Genomic DNA, 21263 nt, shown 5'->3' with positions numbered 1-21263 from the left:
ATTCAAGGAATCATCAAAAACCCAGTAACATTGTCAGTGGGCATGATGTAATAGGCAATTATCTAACTCTGTTATTGTAAAAATAATATCATGCATTTCATTTCATAGCATAGATTTTTTTAATGAAAGCTCTATTTCTATTGAATTTCCTATGTGTTGTCATTGAGTTAAATAGGGGTAAGTTAGGCTTTTATCAGAAACCTCTTTAATCTACTGAGTGACACAGTGCTTAATAAGAACATTCTTATGTAAATTTGCTTTCATTTTTGCCATTTCCCATGTGTATTATTTTGTATTGTTTGGGATTTCATCTTAATAACAGTCACTGTGATAAATTTGATTTCTTCTTTCTCTGCAGCCAAATGCAATAGTAACAACTAAAACCAGTTGATGCATCATCCTGTTAGATATCAGGATGGAAGAATAAGGGTAAACTTCTACCAAAGTGGCATAATTTGTGGTAAAGTATAGTTTTTTAAAAGTAGCATTTACTGATTCACCCATGCACATTAATGTGTTTGACATATTTTCTCATACTTATCCTTGCAGTGTGGCCTTCATAGTAAAGTGTATGCTTTCTAATACATGCAGTATAGCATTTTGAAGCTTTTGTAATTTTTAATTCGCTGTATATGGTCTTACGGTTCTCGCATAATGCACTTTATAAAAGGAAAGAAAACTAAGCATTTCCATAGTAATGTGCAAACTATAATTACACCTTATGCAGATTTTTTCAGATGAATTTTGGATCCACACCTGTTTATTTTGTCCTGAAAGAGATATTAAATGCAATTTAAAGTAACTGCTTGCTCTCTATTTCTCTCTTCTTTTTTTTTTTTTACTACAAAAAGCTGATTTAGTATTTCATGAATTTTTAAAAATACCTAGCAGGATTACTGAATGAATGGGTATTTTCTTTATGTCTACAGATTCTCAGTGTTTGGCATTTTTTTAACATGTTCTATAAACTTTGTCACACTTTCCCATTTACAAACTGAGCAGGGATGCAACTCTACCACTAGTGATTTATGGTTACTCATCCGTCATTATCTCACCTGAGTGAACAGTGGTTTTCTGATTAAAAAAACCCCACATTTTCTAACTGATGCAAAAATGTTCTTGCCACATCAGCTGGCTCAGAATAGCTGATGTGAATTCCATATAACTCTATTGACTAGCACTGGGCTAGAAAGAAAAGGTAGATACTGGCTCAGATAAATAATTGCCACCTCCAAAACCTGGACTGGCAAATACTGTCTGGGTTCCAGAAGCCATTATAGAAATAACTGGTTTTCTCATCCATTTTAAAAGGAGCCTGGAACACACTGCCCAGTAAATGATGGCAGATTAATACACAACTCAGGGCATTGTCTGAGAGCTGTAGGAGAACTGTTCTGCTAATTAACTAGTATTTATTTTCCTTTGTATCCATCCAACTATCTTACCTTTACAAAAGTCCTGTTTGTTGTATAGACACTCTGTCAGGGGAGTGGATTTGTTGGCTACTAATTCAAGTGAGTTTGTTAGTGGTGGTTTTGTCTCTTTATTAGATCTGTGTTGCCAGTGAAGAAAAAGGGTGTCAGAGGCATGGAGCCTGCTTGACTGCCACAGTGCTACATGAGATTTATGGTGTGGGAGAAGTGGTGGTGTACAGCCTGATTCAGGGAGGTAGGAGATGGTCCTTTCCTTCCCAAATCACAGGTCCATCACAAGCTTTGGTAAAGAGTGCCTTTTACTCTTGAATCAGGCTGGCTAAACCCTTACGTACTGCTCAGATTTAACGTAAAATTTTATTCATGTAGATGTCAGACATAGAGTGAGGCATTAAAGTGTAAATAAGGATTTCAAGATTTTTGCATTTTAATCTCTTGTATATTTGCGGGAAATCGGTTGTTCTAAAATGCCTTCATGTGTTATTAGTATCTGTTCATTTCTGGAGTAGAGACTGCGTTAAATACCTGCCCATCAGCTCTATGTGACTGCAAGAAAAGCAAAAAAAAACCCAAACAAACCAAACCACAAACCAATATCAGAACCCCCCAAACAGGGAAAAAGGTCTTGTGTATACTTTATGGCTTCCTTTAACGTAGAAGATCTTGGCCACCAGCTGCATCTTTTAGTGGCTGGAAACAGTACCAGTTTTAACACTCTCTGTAAAAATGCCTGTGGTGAGGAAATGTCTTTGTCATGAAAAGGAGTAACACTCTTCTATTTGCATATTTTTGCAGTCTTGAGCTAATGCACCCTTCCTTTGACATGCATCACCTTTTAGAAGTGGAATACATGCACCAGAGTTTACATTACAGGCCTGTAAACAGTGCCTCAGACAACAGTGTTAGGTTTCAGAAGACACCTTTATAGTGCTTGATAAGTGGCAGAGCACTTCATACAGTTGAGGTGGCTGCTGAAATCCTTAAAATACCGTGGTCAGGAGCACTGGAGTCATGTTTTCTTAAGGACTGCAGAATACATCAGCTATATGTGCCCTTACAGTGGTGATATCTACCTTCATTCTCCCCTATATGAAACAAAACTTCTAACTGGGCCTAATTTTTTAAATGTATAGAAATGGTGCTTGCCGCTGAGGTTTGTGGAAGGCCAGCTGGCCTGTAAATGGAGATGGTCCTATTAAAGGGCTCCTGGTGTCAAACTTTGGGAAGTTTGTCAAAATGATAAATTTGGAGATACAGTGTTTTACCAGTCACTGTCATGAAAAGCTGTTTCATGATATTCTTTGTTTCTGATGAGGAAACTCCCTGTTACAAATGTATTGTATTTAAAGTTATGTTTCCATTGAGATTCCTAAAATAGTGCAGGGCTTTGCCATGAATGGAAACCTATCCTTTGAGCTCTGAATTCCAGACTGGCTGACAAGAAATGGCAAAGACACTGATAAGCTTGAGGGCTGGGCAGTGGAAAGCTCACCAAGCTCAGGAAAAAGCACAGGGTTCCCCATGTCTCAGTACAGACTGAGAAGCACCTGGCTTAGGAGCAGCTCTGCTCAAAAGGACCTGGGTTTATAGCAGATGTCAGGGTGAATATAAGCCAGTGATGCATTTACATCTTGAATAAAGCAGGTGGCCTATGCCAGAAGGATATGGCCAGGAAATGGAGGGAAGGTATTTTCCACTGCTCATATTGGTGAGTAGTACCACTGATTCATGTTAAATGTCCACTAGCATCCATTGTGATTGTGTCCTTAGTAAATGGGTGAAGAAGAAAAGGAGACTTGGGAAGATGATCTGACATTCTTGTTTCAAGAATCCTCCTTGCTACAGATAAAACCAGCTACTGTCCCAGTGCACAGTCACATATATGTCAGTACTACAGTTAGAGGTTTACTGCTTAGTTAGCACCCTATAGCATCAAAAACAAGTTATGCAATTCAAATTTTGAACTTTGTATTTCGTACTCCAATCTTCTTCTGCTGCAGTTGTTCAGTCATTGAGGCTATGCCCTTGTGGTGGCTTCATCCTTCTCTGCAATGACTGTTGTCACTGTTCCATGCTTTGTTTGCACTATGAAGTAGCGCACCTAGTGGAAACTGGGTTCCTTTTGGATGAAACTGAGCAAGAGATGTTCTCCAGCAGTGCCGTGTTGTGCTCCAGACGCTAATACGAGTTGAGTCCATGGGACCAGACAAGAGCTGACCAGAAACAACCCTCCATCAATGGTGTGCATATTGGGTCCTGATCACCAACTGCTTTGTGTATTTCTTCCTGTAGTGCTGCACTGCTTGCATCAGCATCAGCCATTCCACCTCCCTTTATCCAGTTCTTTGTTTAACTTATACCTAACTAAGAAGTAAATATTTCCTGTATGTTTCTATATAAAATGCTTAATGAAGTCTAAATAGATTATAACCACTGCATTTCCTTTGTCCATAAAATCAGATATTATCCAAGGTATTCAGGGGCAATCTAGTTTTAAGTCTTCTTTTGCATTTTACCCGATTTTGCATTTACCTCCATATTTTTAGTGAGTCTTTCCCTGAAATGCATTTTAGTATGCATTAAAAGACTGTAAGTGAAAGAAATGAAAGATGTTAGCTAGTTAAGGCGTTACAAGTGGAGTATATTAGTGGAGTATATTACATTGTATATTAGAGATTGATTTTATAATATTGTATATTGATTATATTGATAATATTGATTTTATAATATTATATTGATAATATTGATTTTATAATATTGTATATTAGAGATTGATTTGCAGCAGCCTACAAAACTAAAATACCAAAGCTGGTGCTGATGGAAGACTGGGCCCTATGGAAAATGTATTGGTGATTTCCATCCAGGGGATACATGCCTGCAGCACAAAAAAGTCTCACTCTATTGACACCCTGGAAGTTAGGCCTTGGACTGACCATTACTTTTATATCTTATACCACACCACTCATGTGAACTGCTCAGCAAAGAGAATGAGTGCCTTCAAGACTTCCCAGTGTAAATAAATTTCAACCAAAAAGGCTGTTCTAAGAGAATTCCCAGATTAGCCCTAGTGATGGTCCCTGTAGCTGTGGTATGTTCTCCTGGCAATGTTCGGGAACGTGCTCTGACTCTGTGCAGTTTCTGCTTCCTGGACAGATACCTTTCTTATCCAGGACTGACAATACAGCCACACATACTTAAAATAAACACACTTTGTGGGCTTCTGCTGGGGAATCGTTTGTTAGACATGGTGAGTGCAGAGAGCCAAGTCCTCTGCCAGTGTGCACTTACACAGTCCCCTTGAGCTGAATGAATGTATCCTGAGTTAATTCCAGCTAAACAGATGCTTTAGGGGGTGGATTAAGGTAAGCATGTGAGGCACAACATGCAAAGCTGTCTAGAAGTAATGATTCATTTCAACAGCAAAATAACAAGACCAGGGCTGGAGGCAGCTGCAGTGTGAAGGGAGGAAGGTTTTGCCCAGCCCCTTCCATGCCGTGTGAGGGAGAGGATGTTTTGTACTGTGTGGGGCTAGTGCAAGGGCAGAGGTACCTACAGCCTCTCCCTGGTAAATCTGCATTGAATAATGGAATAGTACCATTCGGACACAGATTTGAAGAATTCTTAGGACAACTACCTAGTATGAAATGGAAAACATAGTAACCTGCAGAGAAAGAAACCAGAGCACTGAGGCACCACATTAGGTCAGGAATGGCAGTTAACACTGTCAGCTCTATTTCCTTGGGGGAGGGGGGGTGTATGTGTGTGATAGATTAAAATAATCTGGAAAGAAGCAAAATAAGAGGAACCTGTGTGCAGTAGAAATGAAGGCAAACTGGAAAGGCCAGGAACAACAACCATGAAAGAAAAGCCTGGAGAAAGTAGAGTACTGGTAAACCCTGCACATTGCTGTCAAAACAGTAAAATCTTTGCAACAGCGAAAACCAATTTATAGTCTTGAGAGTGCCCTCTAGTGTGAGCAGGACCGTCGAGTGGTTTGATCCAGTGAGCAGAACTGGTCTATCTCATAGCTCACAGAGTAGAAACATGCTATGAAATCCAACCACATCATGCTAATTTTAGAGTGAGCTCTGGTTTGCCATGCCAGGGTGGCAGAACCTTGGCTTAGCAGCAGCATACTTCAAAAGCCAGCCCTTAAACCTGCACATCACTGGCTTACCAAATATTTTTTGATGCATGAACCAACCCATCAAGATGAGGGCACAAACTCTGTTGCTGATTCAGAGTAAAGTGACATACAGTTGCGAACAGGTAACATCTGAAACTGGGTGTAGTCTTTTGATCTTAGTTGTAAACGTGTTGTCTCTTAAGGCTGACAAGTTACAGCACCATAGGAAAAGGATACAGAAGAAAGGAAACCGCCCTGAGCCATTCTAGAAAAAACAGTTTATTCAAGGAGTTGGTTTTTTTTTTTTTAGTTTTGGAATTTGCATTGCAGAGCATAGACAAAAGAGTGCAGTGGGACTGAGAACATGGGGTACAGTGCTTTAGCTGTGACAGAGCATGTGTGTATGTCCTGATATTCTGGCTGATTTAGCACAGCCTGCATGCTGCTCCACAGTCCAGTTCATCGGCAACTATAATACATTCTGCTTAAGAGAATTTCTAGAATATTCCTTTAACAGTTTTAGCATTAAAATAGTAGAAAATAACAAGTGAGTTGGCCAAAATCCACTCTTTTTATATCAATACAAATTGAGAGAAATCATTATAAATTGAGATAATTGAGAGGAGGGCCACAAGGATGATCAGGGGACTGGAACAACTCCCGTATGAAGATAGGCTGAGAAAGTTGGGGCTGTTCAGCCTGGAGAAGAGAAGGCTGTGTGGAGACCTCATAGCAGCCTTCCAGTATTTGAAGAGGGCCTATAAGGATCCTGGGGAGGGACTTTTCATTAGGGACTGTAGTGATAGGACAAGGGGTAACAGGTTAAAACTTAAACAGGGGAAGTTCAGACTGGATATAAGGAAGAAATTCTTTACTGTGAGGGTGGTGAGGCACTGGAATGGGTTGCCCAGGGAAGCTGTGAATGCTCCATCCCTGGCAGTGTTCCAAGTTCAGGTTGGACATAGCCTTGGGTGATATGATTTAGTGTGAGGTGTCCCTGCCCATGGCGGGAGGGGTTGGAACTTGATGATCTTAAGGTCCTTTCTAACCCTAACTTCTATGATTCTACTCTATGATTCTGTTAAGGAAATGCCTTACTTGAAGTGGTGTGAGAAACAGTCCCATATCTAGGCATGGTGTTTTGATTTCTTTCTAAATGGACTAATAATGAAAAAATAGAATATACCAGGAATTTTTACTACAAGCACATGGAGGGGAGATCTTTGGTATAAGTGAAGCTGGAGAGAAAGGTAAATGATTTTTAAGGCCCTTCTGATGCTTATGAAAATATATTAGGCATTTGGACCAGTTTAAAACCTAGTATAATCACCCGGGTTGCTATTTATCTGCCACCTGTTCCTAAAATGTTCCTAAAATGGAACAATTTATCTTGTTACAGTAAAAAGAGAAAGGTTGTTGCAGAGCCAGGCATAGAGGGGAAGAAGTAAGACTGATGAATATTTAGATTCACAAATCAGCTGTTGTGGATATTTTGTCTGACCCTGCCTAAGTCAGAAGGCATAATTTTCCTCAATTTGCTCTTTTACAAGCTTGCAAGTTCTTTTCCTTTTAAGAAAGCATCCAGTCTTGATTTGCCATGCCTGTGATTTACACTGTCTGTGATTTTTACTCCAGTCTGCTTGTTTACTTCTGATTATATTTTGGAGTAGTTGGAAGCATTGGCTGACAGGCACACATTTATTATAATTGTCTTACAGATGGTTCAGAAACAAAAATCTTAACATCTGTAATCACTTACTGGAGTACTTAAAATGTAAATCTCTACCTTTTGCAGGCAAATCCTATTGTAATTCAGGTCTGAATGTGATATGTTTAATAAAATTGGTCTCAGTGCAAAAGGAATGTGATGTCAGTTCTTATGAAGAGATTGGTGTACTCCTGACTATTGGTAAACCTGAGGAAGCTGCTGGCAACTCAGTATATTAAAGTACTCTGAGGAAAGGAGATGAGCAGTGAGGTATCAGTGTTTCCTGCATTATTATTAAAAGTCAAGTCTGAAAGCCAACTGGGATGAGCTACAGCTGTGTGTTTTTGAGGCTCTTACAATACCTCACCTCATCATGGCTTGACTTCGCGAACGAAGATTTGGGAAGGGCATTTACCCACGCTTACTACAAGCGCGCTGATGACTAAGAAGGCCAATGTGGGATAGGCAAATCCGGCTACAAAAAGCACAGCAGAAGGTCTCCTTGGGTGGAACAGGTGGGGCGCGATTCTTCCTGTGTTGTCTTTTCTCCTCGAGACTAGTTCTTCGTGAACTCTCAAAGGAGTCAGCGGCATTATGTATGGTGTGCCTCCAAGTCTCCCGATTGGAGGCCAAGGTGGACCACTGATGGTAGTCAATATGGCCAAGGCTAAGGTATTGTTTCAGGGAGTCCTTATATCTCTTCTTTGGGGCACCTCTCTTGCGGCTACCGGTGGCAAGTTCACCGTAAAACACGATCTTGGGGAGGCGGTGATCCTTCATTCTAGACACGTGCCCTGCCCAGCGCAGCTGCAATTTCAGCAATGTGGCCTTGATGCTGGTGACCCCTGCCTGTTCGAGGACAGTGACATTAGACACATAGTCAGTCCAATGGATGTTTAGAATTGTACGGAGGCAGCGCTGATGAAAGCGTTCCAGGAGTTGCAGGTGATGACGGTAGATGACCCATGATTCAGACCCATATAAAAGAGTAAACAATACCAAGCAGGCAATAAATTGGCAGTGTAAGTAAGCAGTACACATGGGGGGAAAATAACCCCAGTTATATACATGGAGTGATGAGTTCTGAACTGTGATTAGTACTCAGGGGAATGATTCTGTGAACCATGTATAAATAGTCCCCTAAAGGCACCAGTTTGGTACTTCAGTAGTAATCAAAATGACAAATAAAATGTTAGGAATTACTAGGGTAGGGACCAAGAAGAAAACACCTTTGGATTTGTGTGGTTCACCTACACAGCATGCCCACAGCCAGCGCACTGGCCACCTAGCTTCAGGAAGGATGTTAAGAGACCATGGGAGGTATGGAAAAGGAGTGAGGCTATCTGTACCCTGCAGCCCAGACATCCAGTCCCCTGCTGCCCAGAGCTCTCAGGGCATCCTCCATCCCTTCCCATGCATCCCAGTCACTCTCCAGAGCACCAGTGCATGTCTGAGTCTTCCTGTGCCCATGCAGTGGGATGTAGCACAGGGGATGTAAGGTGGGACACAGTGCAAATGAGTGCATCAACATAACAAAATGTTTTGGCTTGAATAAAATATGAGGGAGGATGATACAGGAGGGATCCTTATAGTCATGGATGTTATGCAGAAAGTCAATAGGGAATGGCTATCTGCTACTTTTTATAAAACTAGACATAGGAGGCTCCCAAGAAAATTAACAGGTGTCAAACTGGAAGAAAACCTGATGAAGCATTTTTTAATAATGATATTACAGAGTTACAGACCTTGCTAGTCAAAGATATGAAATGTTACCAGTTTTGTGGAGGGGACTGGACAAATTTGTGAAGAACAAGCGTACTGGCAACTATTAAACATTAAGATCTAGATGGACATTTTGGCTCAGAGAATTTCTGAGCTCTAAACTGCTAAAAGTGATGAAGCTGAACTATGGCCAGAGTCCTTCTGTGTTTACCCTGACTTTCTTGAGGCACTGATAGAAATAGATTAGGAAAGACAGACCTAGAGAGCACAGGCCATTTTGCTCTTTAAATTTGCTTACTGGAAGTAGAAACTATTGAGAAAAAAAATGAAATTTTAATTTTTCTTTGTTCTGTGCCTAACAAAGTTGTCAACCAGGTAATTTGTTTGTAACATTCACACAGGCACAAGAGAAGCAAAGTGGGAAGAGAAAGACTGTAATTTTTATTCTCTGCTTTTTTTCACAAAGGCATTTTCAAGGATAAACCAAAATCATTGTATTTCACAATTACCATTACTGGTTTGGGGTTTTGGGGTCACTTTTTCCCATTCAGAAGCTGTGCAATGTAACATGCAATCTCATTAACTAACCTGGGAAACCGTCAGCATTAATTTTCGTGAATGCTCCATGCCAGCAAGCTTTGTCAAATCACATCTCAGCCTTTCTTCTACTTCCAAATCACCAGTGGATCTTCCTCAAGGCTTACTGCTGCGAAAGTAATAAAATACTCAGAATCATTCTGTTGGGTAAGAAGTCAACAGACCGGCAGATGAGCCATTTCCCCCTGTAGGATGCTGAAGTACATTGGTACAGACTAGACAGAATTATTTTGCCCTCATATTTTACAAATAGGAAATAGCTGATCAGTAACAGATGTTGTTAAGATTGAGAGATGTCACCACCTGAGGCTGAGTCAGCTACAACAGATTTCTGCACCTGCCCTTCAGTGGGGTGGTGGTGGCAGATGTAAATGTAGTCATCCCTCAGGGAATTTACTTTCAGTTTGCCCTTTGGTGACAGCACCAGCAGCACTGCTGCAGCATGTGCTTCTCATTTTCAGATCTACTTCGTATTCTGAGATGAGTGTTTTAGAACACTCCTTCTTCACAAGCAGAACAGCACTTTCAACTTTTTTCTTTGTGTTCATCCAGCTCTCAGACAGGCGAGTTCCATTCACACTTATCTTACACATTGTTAATGAAACATGTGATCTGCTGCCCTCTGTCTTGACTGAGATTCCCTTCATATTCATGCATATTCCCCAGAGAGCTTCAGGGACAGCAGAGTTTGTCTAATGAATATTCACAAAGACATTTCCTTAGGAGGAAAAAAAAAGTATATATATACATAAAATAACATTAACCTGTATGAAATCAGTGTGATTTTACCTGCAAAGTAGTAGCAGTTTAGAAGTTAATGCTGATGAAATGTGGTTTTGGTGTTCCTTGATGGAAAAATCACTCCTGTACTTGCTTGTGATTTTTACATGCATACATGTGAAGGTTTGAATTCAAGTGAAGGTTTGAATTCAGAAACCTCTCTGGAAGAAATACAGATGTTGTGACTTCCTATGTTCTTCAAATCACACAAAACATCCTACTAGGGACATTAACGCCAGTTTTAAAGGTTGCTTGCCCAGAGAAAAACAGTGTATTTTCAAAATATGCACAGTAACCAGGCTGACTGTGACTTGGAATTGAATGTGAGGCTTTTAATCCGTGAAACAATGCCTAAACTGCTATAGAAAGCTTACTTATAAATAGCAATTTAATTGTACCACAGAAATATAGAATACCAGGTTGGAAAGGACCTCAAGGATTATCTGGTCCAACCTTTCTAGGCAAAGCATGTACCAGCACCCTGTCCAGCCAAGTCCTAAGTGGCTTGACACTGGGGAGTTCACCAGTTCACTGGGGAGACAATTCCAATAAACTGCAGTAATTCCCTGTCGCACAGTGACCGCAGAAAGTCTCAGGGTTTAGCCCCGTGGTGTAGTGGAATGTGGGCATCAGCCCCTGAAACCTCACTGAGCACTGAGTGGTGAACCCGCTCCCACTGCTGGCAGGTATGGAGGAGCCCTGACCAGTTGGAGCTTCTCCAGCCTCCTTGCTGGCTTTAGAGAAAATGAATGAATTCTTCCTCTTGTGAGGATTTTCGCTGATTCTACGGCACTTGGACAGCTCTAACGTTGACCGGTGGTTTGGGAAGAACTAGGTGAGCTCGAACACAGGCGTAACCATCAGGATTTCAGAAAGGAAGACGAGTTCAGAAACACCTATGGGGGGAGGTTTATCGACAAAACCGAGTTTCAAAACCATGTTTAGCTTTGTCCTGCCGGATTCTCTACACCACGGACAGGGAGCACAGAAAAGCGAACAGAAAATTCCGGGGGAGCACATCCGAGCAGCGCCGACCCTTGAATACCTCAGGCAGGGCAGAGCAGGGCTTGGCTTCCCGAGGAGACGGGGTGCGGCCTGAGGAGACGCCACTGCCCCTCACCCGCCCCCTCGCACCTCCCGCTACCACGCCGCCATTGGCAGGGCTAGGCTGTGACGCACCGGAGTGGGGCGGTCCGTGGGAGGCGGTGCCGGGTCGGGCCGGGCCGGGCCGGCCATGCCGAAACGCTCCTGCCCCTTCGGGGAGGCGGCCCCGCTCCAGCTGAAAACTCGCGTGGGGCTGCGCGAGCTGAGCCGCGGCGTGCGGGGCGAAGAATATCGGCGGGAGGTCTTCGGTGAGGAGGGGGGAATGAGGGAGAACGTCGGGGCTGTCGGCTCCCGGGCCCGGCCTGTGCCCGCAGGCCTCCAGCCGCCTCCCTTCGAGCCTGATGGCGGGTGGGTACGGGGAGAAACCGCTCCTAACTTTTCTTTCCTCTCCCGCCCACAGAGAGGACCCGGCGGCTGCTCTTCAGGGGCGCCCAGTCGTACATGGAAGGTGCGTGGCCCGCCAGCCCCGCTGCAGTGACCCGCCCGGTGGAGCCGGGCGGAGAGGCCCAGGACGACAGCGCGGGGCGCCGCTGGAGCGGGCAGCTGCTCATCGGCCATGACGGGAAATTGCTGAGGCGCTCTGTAGCTGCAGGGAAGGGTGAGTGGCCCCCACTGCGGACAGGCGTCCGGCGCTGCGCTGTGCTGTGCTGTGCTGTGCTGTTGAGTGAGCTGGGCTGTCGTGGAGTGGGGGGGGAGCGTGTCCCTCCGTTGTTTTTCTTTATGGTCCTTTATTAAAAAGAAATCGTTAAATTTGAGCTTCACTAACTGTTTTGGAAGCTGTTGCATTGACTGCTTGAGAATGACTGCTGTCGAGTAGAAAAGGAACCGACAAAGTTTTAAGTAGTGAGCCCTGTGCTGGTGCCTCCAAGTGTGTTCTGCAGAGTCCCGCCGCCTGTAGCTGTAACGCTGAATGGAAACTCCACGCTCTGCAGTCCTTAGAACTTCAGGTGCTTTCTTTATTTTGCTGTGAAATACATCTTGTCTTAATTGTATCTTTTCCAAGCACCCGTGAGAGCTTCCAAAGCCTGCTCATCCTGTGTGAGAACTGATGTCAAGGAAACGTGTACGCAATGTGACCAGCTTGTCTGCCAGAACTGCAGCAGCCTCTGCAGCTGCTGTAACACAGTTACCTGCTCTCTGTGCTCTACTCTTGAGTAAGTGCCTTTTGAATTTTTAAGCTAATTTTAATTATATATGCTCTGAAAGTTGTTTGTAGCATATGAGGACCTGACAGATATCTGGCTCATCCACTCAAAGGACTTGAGCTCTTCTCATGCAGCAGTAAAACTCTGAAACATGGGAAATAAAATGCCTTTGTGAAACGATCTGATCAGCCTTGGTGTAAGTCAAGTTTAACTTCTCCTTTAAATGTTTGAGGATCAAAAACTCCTCTTGTTTTCCCACCAGCAATATGGTATGCTGGCCAGTGATGAATGAGTGCACTCCTAAGGAGTAATCTTAATTTTTGCCATCATTAAGTTCTGTAATATCAAGAATTACAGAGTGTGCTGTGTGGGAGTCTGTTGTTACAGTGATAATGGAATAGGATGGCATTCTTGATGTTCCAGAAACAGTAGAGACACTGACTTTGTTTGTTTTTACTTCCTTTTTTTTTTTTCTTTTTCCTTCCTAGTTATGGTGATGTGGGAGAGCAAGTTCTCTGCAGTGGTTGTTCGATATTTCAAGTCTGAATCTTGATGAAATGGCCTTTATGGTTGAGATGTTTGTACATTTTATGAAGTCTCCTCCTTGCTGCTGGCCTATTAATCCTTTTGGCATGTGAATTAATTATGAAATTTCTATGTTTTATATCTTTATACTACTTTATATTGTGGCTAAATAAAGCTTTATATTTTGAGGCTTTCCAGATTATTTTGAGTCAACTTTCTCCTTTTTCCTAATTTGATATGCTTATCTGGAAGGGGCCGCTCTGTGCTCGTGCCTGGTGGTATACCTTATGTGATACAGAATTCAGAATATTTGTCCAGTGTCTCTCCATTTGTTGCTCATGTTAGGACACATTTTTATGGGATCAGAATAGAAATCCGTTGTTCCTTGTGTCCTTGCAGGTAAATCTGTTATGGACACACAACACTTTCTTTATGAGCTAACTTGAAAAATCAGCCAGGCTTTTTCAAATAGAAAATTTGCTGGTTTCTGATTAGAATTTTTCTAACTGTCAAAACCAACTTAGGGTTGTTGCAAGTTTGGATGGTTTTGCTTGTTCTTTCCATGGTAACTTTGATAGAAATGGTACACCAGGCTGGGAGCAAAAAAAAATCTTTTCTCAATAATTGGATATTAAAGACTAATTTTACCATACACTTTATGCACGGACTTTCTTGGAAACTAGCTTGTTTGATAAGTTCATTATCTACGTTGTAAATTCCATCTTTTCTTGAAAACCCACTCAGAAGTAGCTCATGGACTGGTCTGAAAGATGGTCAGCACTCAGTATACATCTGCATAAACTAGATCATTCCTTATTTTCCTTTCGTATCACTGCAGAGACCAGTTTGCTTAGTATTGTTTGTGCTGTAGGACTAACTGCCATTAAGTACTACTGGAAAGCTCCTCAAAATATTTTTTTTTATTATTTTTCCTATGCTTTTAACAATAAAAGCACTGGACTCTTCATCTTGCAAGTCAACCATGTGTAAGACAACTGCAGTCATCTTTACCTCAGGAAAATGTCTTAAATGGCTGATTTCACACTGTAGGAAAAGAACAGATTGGGGAGAGAGGGGGAATAAAAATTCTTATGGTATGTACAGCTAATGCTCTGTTTTCCAAAATTATTTGCCTGAATTCCCAAAGTCCAGTCTGTCCTGTATGCTTCTCAGTCTTCTCAACTGTGAGTAGGTTTTATGTAATTTCTTTCCTTTTACCTCTTTCCCCTCACTGTAGCCATTTCTGTTTGAAGAAATGGTAAAGGTCCTTGCAGTGCAAGTTGACAGACTGACTTCTCTCTTGTGGCAACATCTTTACTTGGCATGCTGTTGGAAGCACAGTGGGTATTTTTTACATTTCAGAATACGGCGGCTATAACAAGATGTAACGGTAAATGCTTTAGCAAAGTGTATGATGATAGCTATTGCTGAATATTGGTACCTCTTCATAGCTGCATATTTGATGGCTTTGAATGTATTTGCCACAATGGAGATTAAGTTGCCATTCTTTCTAGCCTCAGTTTAATACTTTGTATAACTATACAGCAACAGTTTAAAAGCATTTTTGCACTTCAGGATTTCCTGATGGAAGAGGGGTTGCATCACTACTGAGTCAGCCATTTTTGTGCTAGCCTGCTCTGGCTGAGGGATCTGGTTTGTTTCCTGGTTCTGCATGCTTTCTAGGCATTTGAAATGGGAGAGTTTACTAGTTTTTACTCAAGTCTTGATTTTGAGTAACTGTAAAACGTATCTTATCCCCACCTTTAAAACAGGCAAACAGAAAGTCAAACTCAGTCAAGTGAGCCTAAAGTATTAGTCAGAGTGTGCAGTAATTCCACAGTATTGTCTATCTTTTCAAAGCTAATAGGTTTAAGTCTGGATGATGGCAGATCTCTGGTGCAGTTCCCAGCTGTCAGCTATCACAGGGCATATAAAAACATTTTTCCTGTGGTGATCATCTTAAAACACAAAGCTGCATTTTATGAATGGGAAGAACCTGTGAGTTACTGCATCTAAATGTTAATTTTAGAGAAGAATTTTAAGAATTGGCTTTGTTTCATATGAAGCTTTAAGCAATGAACAAAAATGTTTTCCAGTGAAGCATATTTTTCAAACTGAAGCCTTTAAGTATGAATCTGCTTTTTCTCATTCTCTCCTGAGGGTGAGAGACTGAAAATATTCTTTTGCTTCTAGGCTTCCAAGGAGATAAGACATGTCGTTTACAAATAATTTGTTTCAAAGTAGTTGATAGATGTTTGGCTCACTTAGTCACTGCTGTATTTCATAGAAAGCTGTCCTCAGTTACATGGATTCCATGGCGTAAAGTTCTTATTTGTTGTCCTCTAGCCTGCCCCTTGAAAGATGGTTGTTCGTTAGGATGCCTGGTGCAGGGGGGCTGGAAGAGAAAGGTTAGAGGCTGGGAGGAGCAGAGCAAGAGCACAGAACACCAGTCAACTCTTGCATAGGGGTAGTGCATCATACTGTAAGAAATGTTTTTTACTGGTTACCAGCTCACTTGTTTCGCTGGCTTCAGAAGGTGTGAAAAACTGCTGCTTACATGCTTGTGTCTCCCAAAAGACTCAAATATTATTGAGGAAAGTTCCTGTGCTAGTCCTGCAGTTCTTAGATAAACAACAGAATGTAGGACTGGCGACTGTTTTAAATCTTTATATGGCCTGCAGAAAAAGAAATTATTGAAAGGGAAGAGGTCTCTTTGTCTAGTTAACTTTTACTCGCAAGGCCTTGTCTTTGCCACTAGTCGTAGAGCTGTACATTGGGTACTCCTAGGACTGCATAGGGGAGCCAGAGAAGTTGTCTGGTTTATTAATTGAGGAAATTGGTTTTTATACTGTGCTTTGTTGTTATCATCGTATGTTTTTCTCTTCCTATTCAGTTCAGAGTGTCAAAAGTCAAAGTTTGCCTGCTGTTCAGAGGGAATAAGGTCATCTGAGGAGCCAGCATATTGAGGGGTGAAAATATCCTATAGTAATGGTTTTACAGATGGATAAGAAACTTCTGAGGCCTGCTTAGCATTCACTACTGGTGAAATCAGACCGAAAGAGCACAGTTTTATGCTTGAAAGGAAGTCCACTGATCTGGTCAGGATAAAAAAATTTCTTTTAAGCCTAATATGGAAGTAAACACTAGAAATGTATGGTTACAGAGATTCCATTGATTGTCAGACTAAGCTTAACTCCCAAACTATTGTAAAAATATGTGGGGCTGTCCAAGCAGAGGAAGGAGAGCCTCAAACCACTGAAGGGAAACACTACAGATGGGCTGAACAAAACTGCTACAGTTGCACAAAGATTGTATAGCCTGACTGGGTAGCATGACACTGGGTATTGCAGGTTTGCAAATGTGAAATGAGGGGGTTGGTGGGAGGCTCTTTCAAAAGAGCATCTTTCTTCCAGAAAGCTTTTTCATGAGAGCAGATGAGGCTGAGAAAGACCATGTGTACCCTGGTGTTGAGTGGCCTTGTGGTGTTTCTTCCACTCTCTTTAGGGTTTTTTATTACTGAATCTTTCAGGGCAAGATAAAAGAGCTTTGAACGTTGTGTTGTTCGTATTGAAGCAAATTGGCTAATCAATAAAAAGTAGCCAAAAGGCTTCAGAAAATGTTAATGCTTCTTTAAAAAAATGAATAGGAGCTCTGGAATTCAAAGGCCAGTGCTGCTTGTGGGTAGAAAATTGGAAGAAAATAATTCTAAATCGTACTTTCTATTTTACATTAATAAAATTGCAGTAGAGGGAATGACGAGACACTATACTTTTTAATGACTGTCTCAACCTACATACATAACTCTTGTATAGATACTTTGTTTGGAAAAATATTAAAGTACCATATTTCTTACAGTTGATTACATTTTGCACTGCTACAAGTTTGTAATACAAGTTTGTATTGTAATACAAGTTTGCATTGTAATACAAGTTTGCATGGTGTTTGCTAGTGTGTATTCTGGACTATTGTTGTTTTGGTAATTTCCTTTAGGAGAAGTCTCAGCTGGAATCAAATTATTATAGCTTACACTTTTACAAGTTTTTAGCTCTCATGGCTGTGATTTCTCTTAAAACCTAGTGGCAGATGTTACTGCTTCTCTCTAAGCAATGATAACCTGTAAGAGGTTATTATTGCTCGAACATTTTACGATTGTAGGAGTTACTTTAAACTTTAGGATTTTTTAATTGTATTCTCTTACATTGTTTTACTCAAATGTAATAGCTGAAATCACGATCCCCTTTTCTTTCATTTGTTACTTTAAGATATGGGTGTTTTTCTGTTTCTTCTTTCCCTGACACACACAGTTGTAAATAGGGGCAGATGTCCACTTGATAACCTGCACAGCAACGTCAAAAAACACATAGTACCACCAGCTACTGCTTTTTGATCTATCCTACATACATATACTCTTAAACTTGCACTGAAGTTCCAAAACCTGCCAGCAGCTCCTTGTGCAGAAGACTTAAGATAAAACTTAACCATTCATCCTGCTTTTCAGTAGAATTTTCACTTTATAGCCACAGGGTGGCATCACTAGGTTAGTTTTGTGTAGATTGCTACCCAAGTTCCTATTTTTTTCCAGACCTCACAGCTTTATTGATACTCTTACAGCTGGCAGGTGGGGGTGTTTTAACTCTCCCCCTCGTTCATAAGTCCAAACCGGATGTTTCCAAAACAGATTTTTTTTTAATCTAAAATACTGTGTACCATTCATAAAATAGAGTCTGAAATTCAAAATGGAACATTTTGCTGTCTATAAAGACAAAAGCAAAATGTAAAACATACGTATAAACACAAATTGATCACATAATTTTGTCTTTGAATTTTAAGGTATCAGTATTGTAAGCAATGGTATTTATATACCAGGCAATGTGTAACTTACATCACACTTGAAGAAGAAAAAAAGATATCTCTAACAACTCCTTCCTCCCCCATTCCCCCTCCCCCAAGCTCCCAAAAACCAAACAGCCGTATTCCACATCCACATTTTGTTGTATTGAACTAACACATCATGCATAACTTGCTTTTCATAAGGATGAGGAAGAGTCTGATGATTGCTATGCCAATAGTAGGACTGTAAAGCTGGACTTTAAAATGTGCTGGAGGATGCTGTGAGAGCAGGCTGAGGTCAGTAGAAGGCTCCTGTCCATCACCTTTGAATGGCTGTAGCAACTGGGGGATGGTCGTGGTGACTGAGAGAAGATGAGGGTTATGCTATTCTTTGAGGAGAACAATTTGAGGAACTACAGGCTGGTCAGTCTGACCTCAGTCTGCAGGAAGATCATAGTGTGAATTCTCACAAGCGCTGTGTCCAGCACTACATCCAGGCACATGAAGGGCAAGACCATAATTAAGAACAGTCAACAAAGATTTATCAAGTCAAATTATGTCTGACCAAGCTAACTGTCATGAGCAACACTGGATGAGAGAAATGGATCTCATTCACCTTGACATTAGCAAGGCTTTAAACACAGACCCAAAAGTGCTGTTGTAGAAGCTCTACTGGTGAAGTGTGATTTGGACAGGCGAACTGTAAGGTGGGTAGAAGCTTTGCTGGACTGTCAGGTACAAAGAGCTAACTCAGCCATCCCCTGATTACCAGTAGCATTGCTCAGGGGCTGTGACTGGAATTTGATGTTATTGGATGTCTCTGCTAATTACCTTAACAATGGGATAGAGCAGACCCTTAGCTCTGGGTGATGCTGGGTTGAAAGTCTGTTGACTTTCAGTTCACACATGGGACATGTTTGTGGCCTTCAGAGTTTATCAAAAGCAAAAGTATTTTATGATGTTTCTTGTGGTTGCAAGGCTGTGTATTCATGCATGGTGCTTTTGAACACACTTAGGAATTTATAGTACTGTTGAAACTCTTCAGCACTTACACCTGCTGCAATCTTCTCTTCTCCTAAGCATTGATTTTCTCATGAAATGAGGAACTGGCAAAAGGATATGTGGTCTGAGTATGTCCACTCTTACATCCTGTTTATTCTGCTAGAACTACTGATATGATGAAACTTACTCATATAGTGTTTTGGTGGGCTGAGCTGTAGAGTGTAGCACTTTGCAGAATACAGATTCCTCAGCCTAAAGAAAAAAGTATTTTCAAACAAGTGGCTTACATAAAAGTGCATCTATTTTGTATCCCAGTCCCAGCAAGTTTTGTTTTAGGAGCTTGATGCTCTACTTTCTGGCGCCGAGTAATACCTCACTAAATGAGTAATCTGATTGTTCTGATTTCACTTTCCATAATAATGAGATTATTTACTTCCCCAAACTAGATTTTGAAATATTTTTAAACCCAGAAAAAACAACCTTAGAAAGTTGGGACTCACCTCTCTGAAAATGGGAGAACTTGGTCTCAGTTGCATGTAGTAGCATGTATTGCTACTAATAGAGCTGTTGGAGATGCCTGTGTATTCAGGAAGGTCAGATTTTCACGTGGATGCAAGAGCTTTCTTGTCCTATTGAAAACTGCCTCATTAATATGAGGTCATATCAGCACTATTGAACACAAGCATCTCCAAGTCCTGAAAACATCTTCTGTTCCTCACCTATCCTATATTGGAGTGCACTGTCTTAGTGAGACCAAGATCTAGAAGTTATTGTAAACCAAGTTAGAGGGACTTTCCCTCTTCACTGGTACAAGTATTCCACTCTTTGTTTACTCCATGCACTTTCATGTATCCGTGTATTTGTTTTAAGGATCATTGCTGTAACCTTTCTTCTTACATCTTGTACTGACTTTATCCCTTCTGTGCTGATGCTGCCTGTGATGGATACGCAGCAAGAGGTTGTGCGGTTCTGTTCACCTTACCAAACCAAAAGTTTTGCCTTTGTAGTAGTGCTGGCCTTGCTCTGCTGAAGAGGTGGTAGAAACTCATGATGCTGTCCCTTCATCACTGCTGGTGCTTGTAATTTGCTGCAAAATGCTGTGTTTTGGCATTTCTTCCTCTTTTCCTTAGTGCCAGCTATTGTCTTTGGTTGTGTTTTACAGTGCAAGTATAGCTTAATACACAAACGTGGTGGCTTTGAGCTGTATCTGAGATGTCTGTGATACTAATTTCACACGTAGTCTCTTCTGCCCAAGTTAAATGAAAGCTTTCATAACTATGAATGCTTCAGAAACACAGTTAGAAATGAGACAACCCTTTAAAGTCTAGTGGCCTACATCCCTTAGACAGGTAAACTAGTTCAGACTTCAGCACTTGTTCTCTTTATTTTCTTGAGAATTTCAGTTCTTGTGAGGCTTTTAACTTAGAATATTTTCTTAGTTTGCTTAACTCATGCTACCATCTGTTGTTCACTAACGACTTGGAGCCAAGACGGCTGATGGAGATTTGAGTTCTCTTAGATCAGCACTTGGCACCCTGAGTTTTTTCACAACCCAATAAGCAGTTCCAACAGCTGCATGCATGAATCACTTAAGCTATACTACCCTGCAGCACCCTCTAAGAATGGGTTTTGACTATCTGGTCAGATGCCACACAAGCAAAAGTGCTATGAACTGAGCTCCTTGGAAGGTGTTACATAAATTTAAGATCATTATTTTGATACTTACTTTAATGTCATGTGCTCTAATGTTTCATTACTGTGCAGAAAGCTTTTGGAATATCTAGATGGCATGTAAATTTTTACCATTAATTACCAAAAAAATTCAGTGGGCTGAGCTCTGTGTTTGTTGTAGCAAACTATCCTGACACATTCCCTATGGCATTTCATATTACTGAATACTACCATAGCAGTAGAACTGCCCTTCAAGTGCTTTTGACCCAGTCTATATTTAAACCCATCTCCAGCAGTATTTCATTTCAGCTGGTTAAGTCTGGTTTGTTTAGCTGTGGATATATTCTTGATCATGCTATATGTTTATTGAAAGATTTGCTATCAGAGAGTTGTTTAGGTTGGGAAAGATCTTTAAGATCATCGAGTCCAACAGTAAACCCGGCACTGCCAACTCCAGCACTGAACCATATCCCTAAGCACCACATCTGCATGTATTTTCAATACCTCCAGGGACAGGTACTCCACCGCTTCTCTGGGCAGCCTGTACCAATGTTTGTGTACTGTCCTTCTTCACACTCTACAGAACATCTCATTCAGAGTTTTAGCAAGCTGCAGTAGCA

The 21263-nt window shown here is 41.2% G+C and overlaps 1 protein-coding gene across 1 annotated transcript; it reads left to right on the top strand.

Moving 5' to 3' along the window:
• The first annotated feature begins 11566 nt into the window (after positions 1 to 11566).
• SIVA1 (SIVA1 apoptosis inducing factor) lies at positions 11567 to 13342 on the top strand. The gene is made up of 4 exons (XM_061376485.1): positions 11567 to 11718; positions 11871 to 12068; positions 12474 to 12624; positions 13104 to 13342. The coding sequence occupies exons 1-4, from the start codon at positions 11601 to 11603 to the stop codon at positions 13159 to 13161; spliced, it is 525 nt and encodes a 174-aa protein (XP_061232469.1). The 5' UTR covers positions 11567 to 11600; the 3' UTR covers positions 13162 to 13342.
• Positions 13343 to 21263: the final 7921 nt, after the last annotated feature.

The sequence above is a fragment of the Neopsephotus bourkii genome, unplaced genomic scaffold (genome assembly GCF_033783945.1).
Source record: "Neopsephotus bourkii isolate Nb327-2 ecotype Australia unplaced genomic scaffold, CSIRO-AGI_Nbou_v1 NB_1707, whole genome shotgun sequence".
NCBI lineage: Eukaryota > Metazoa > Chordata > Aves > Psittaciformes > Psittacidae > Neopsephotus > Neopsephotus bourkii.
Note: the sequence above shows the minus strand (reverse complement) of the source record. Positions and strands in the feature narration are given on the sequence as shown.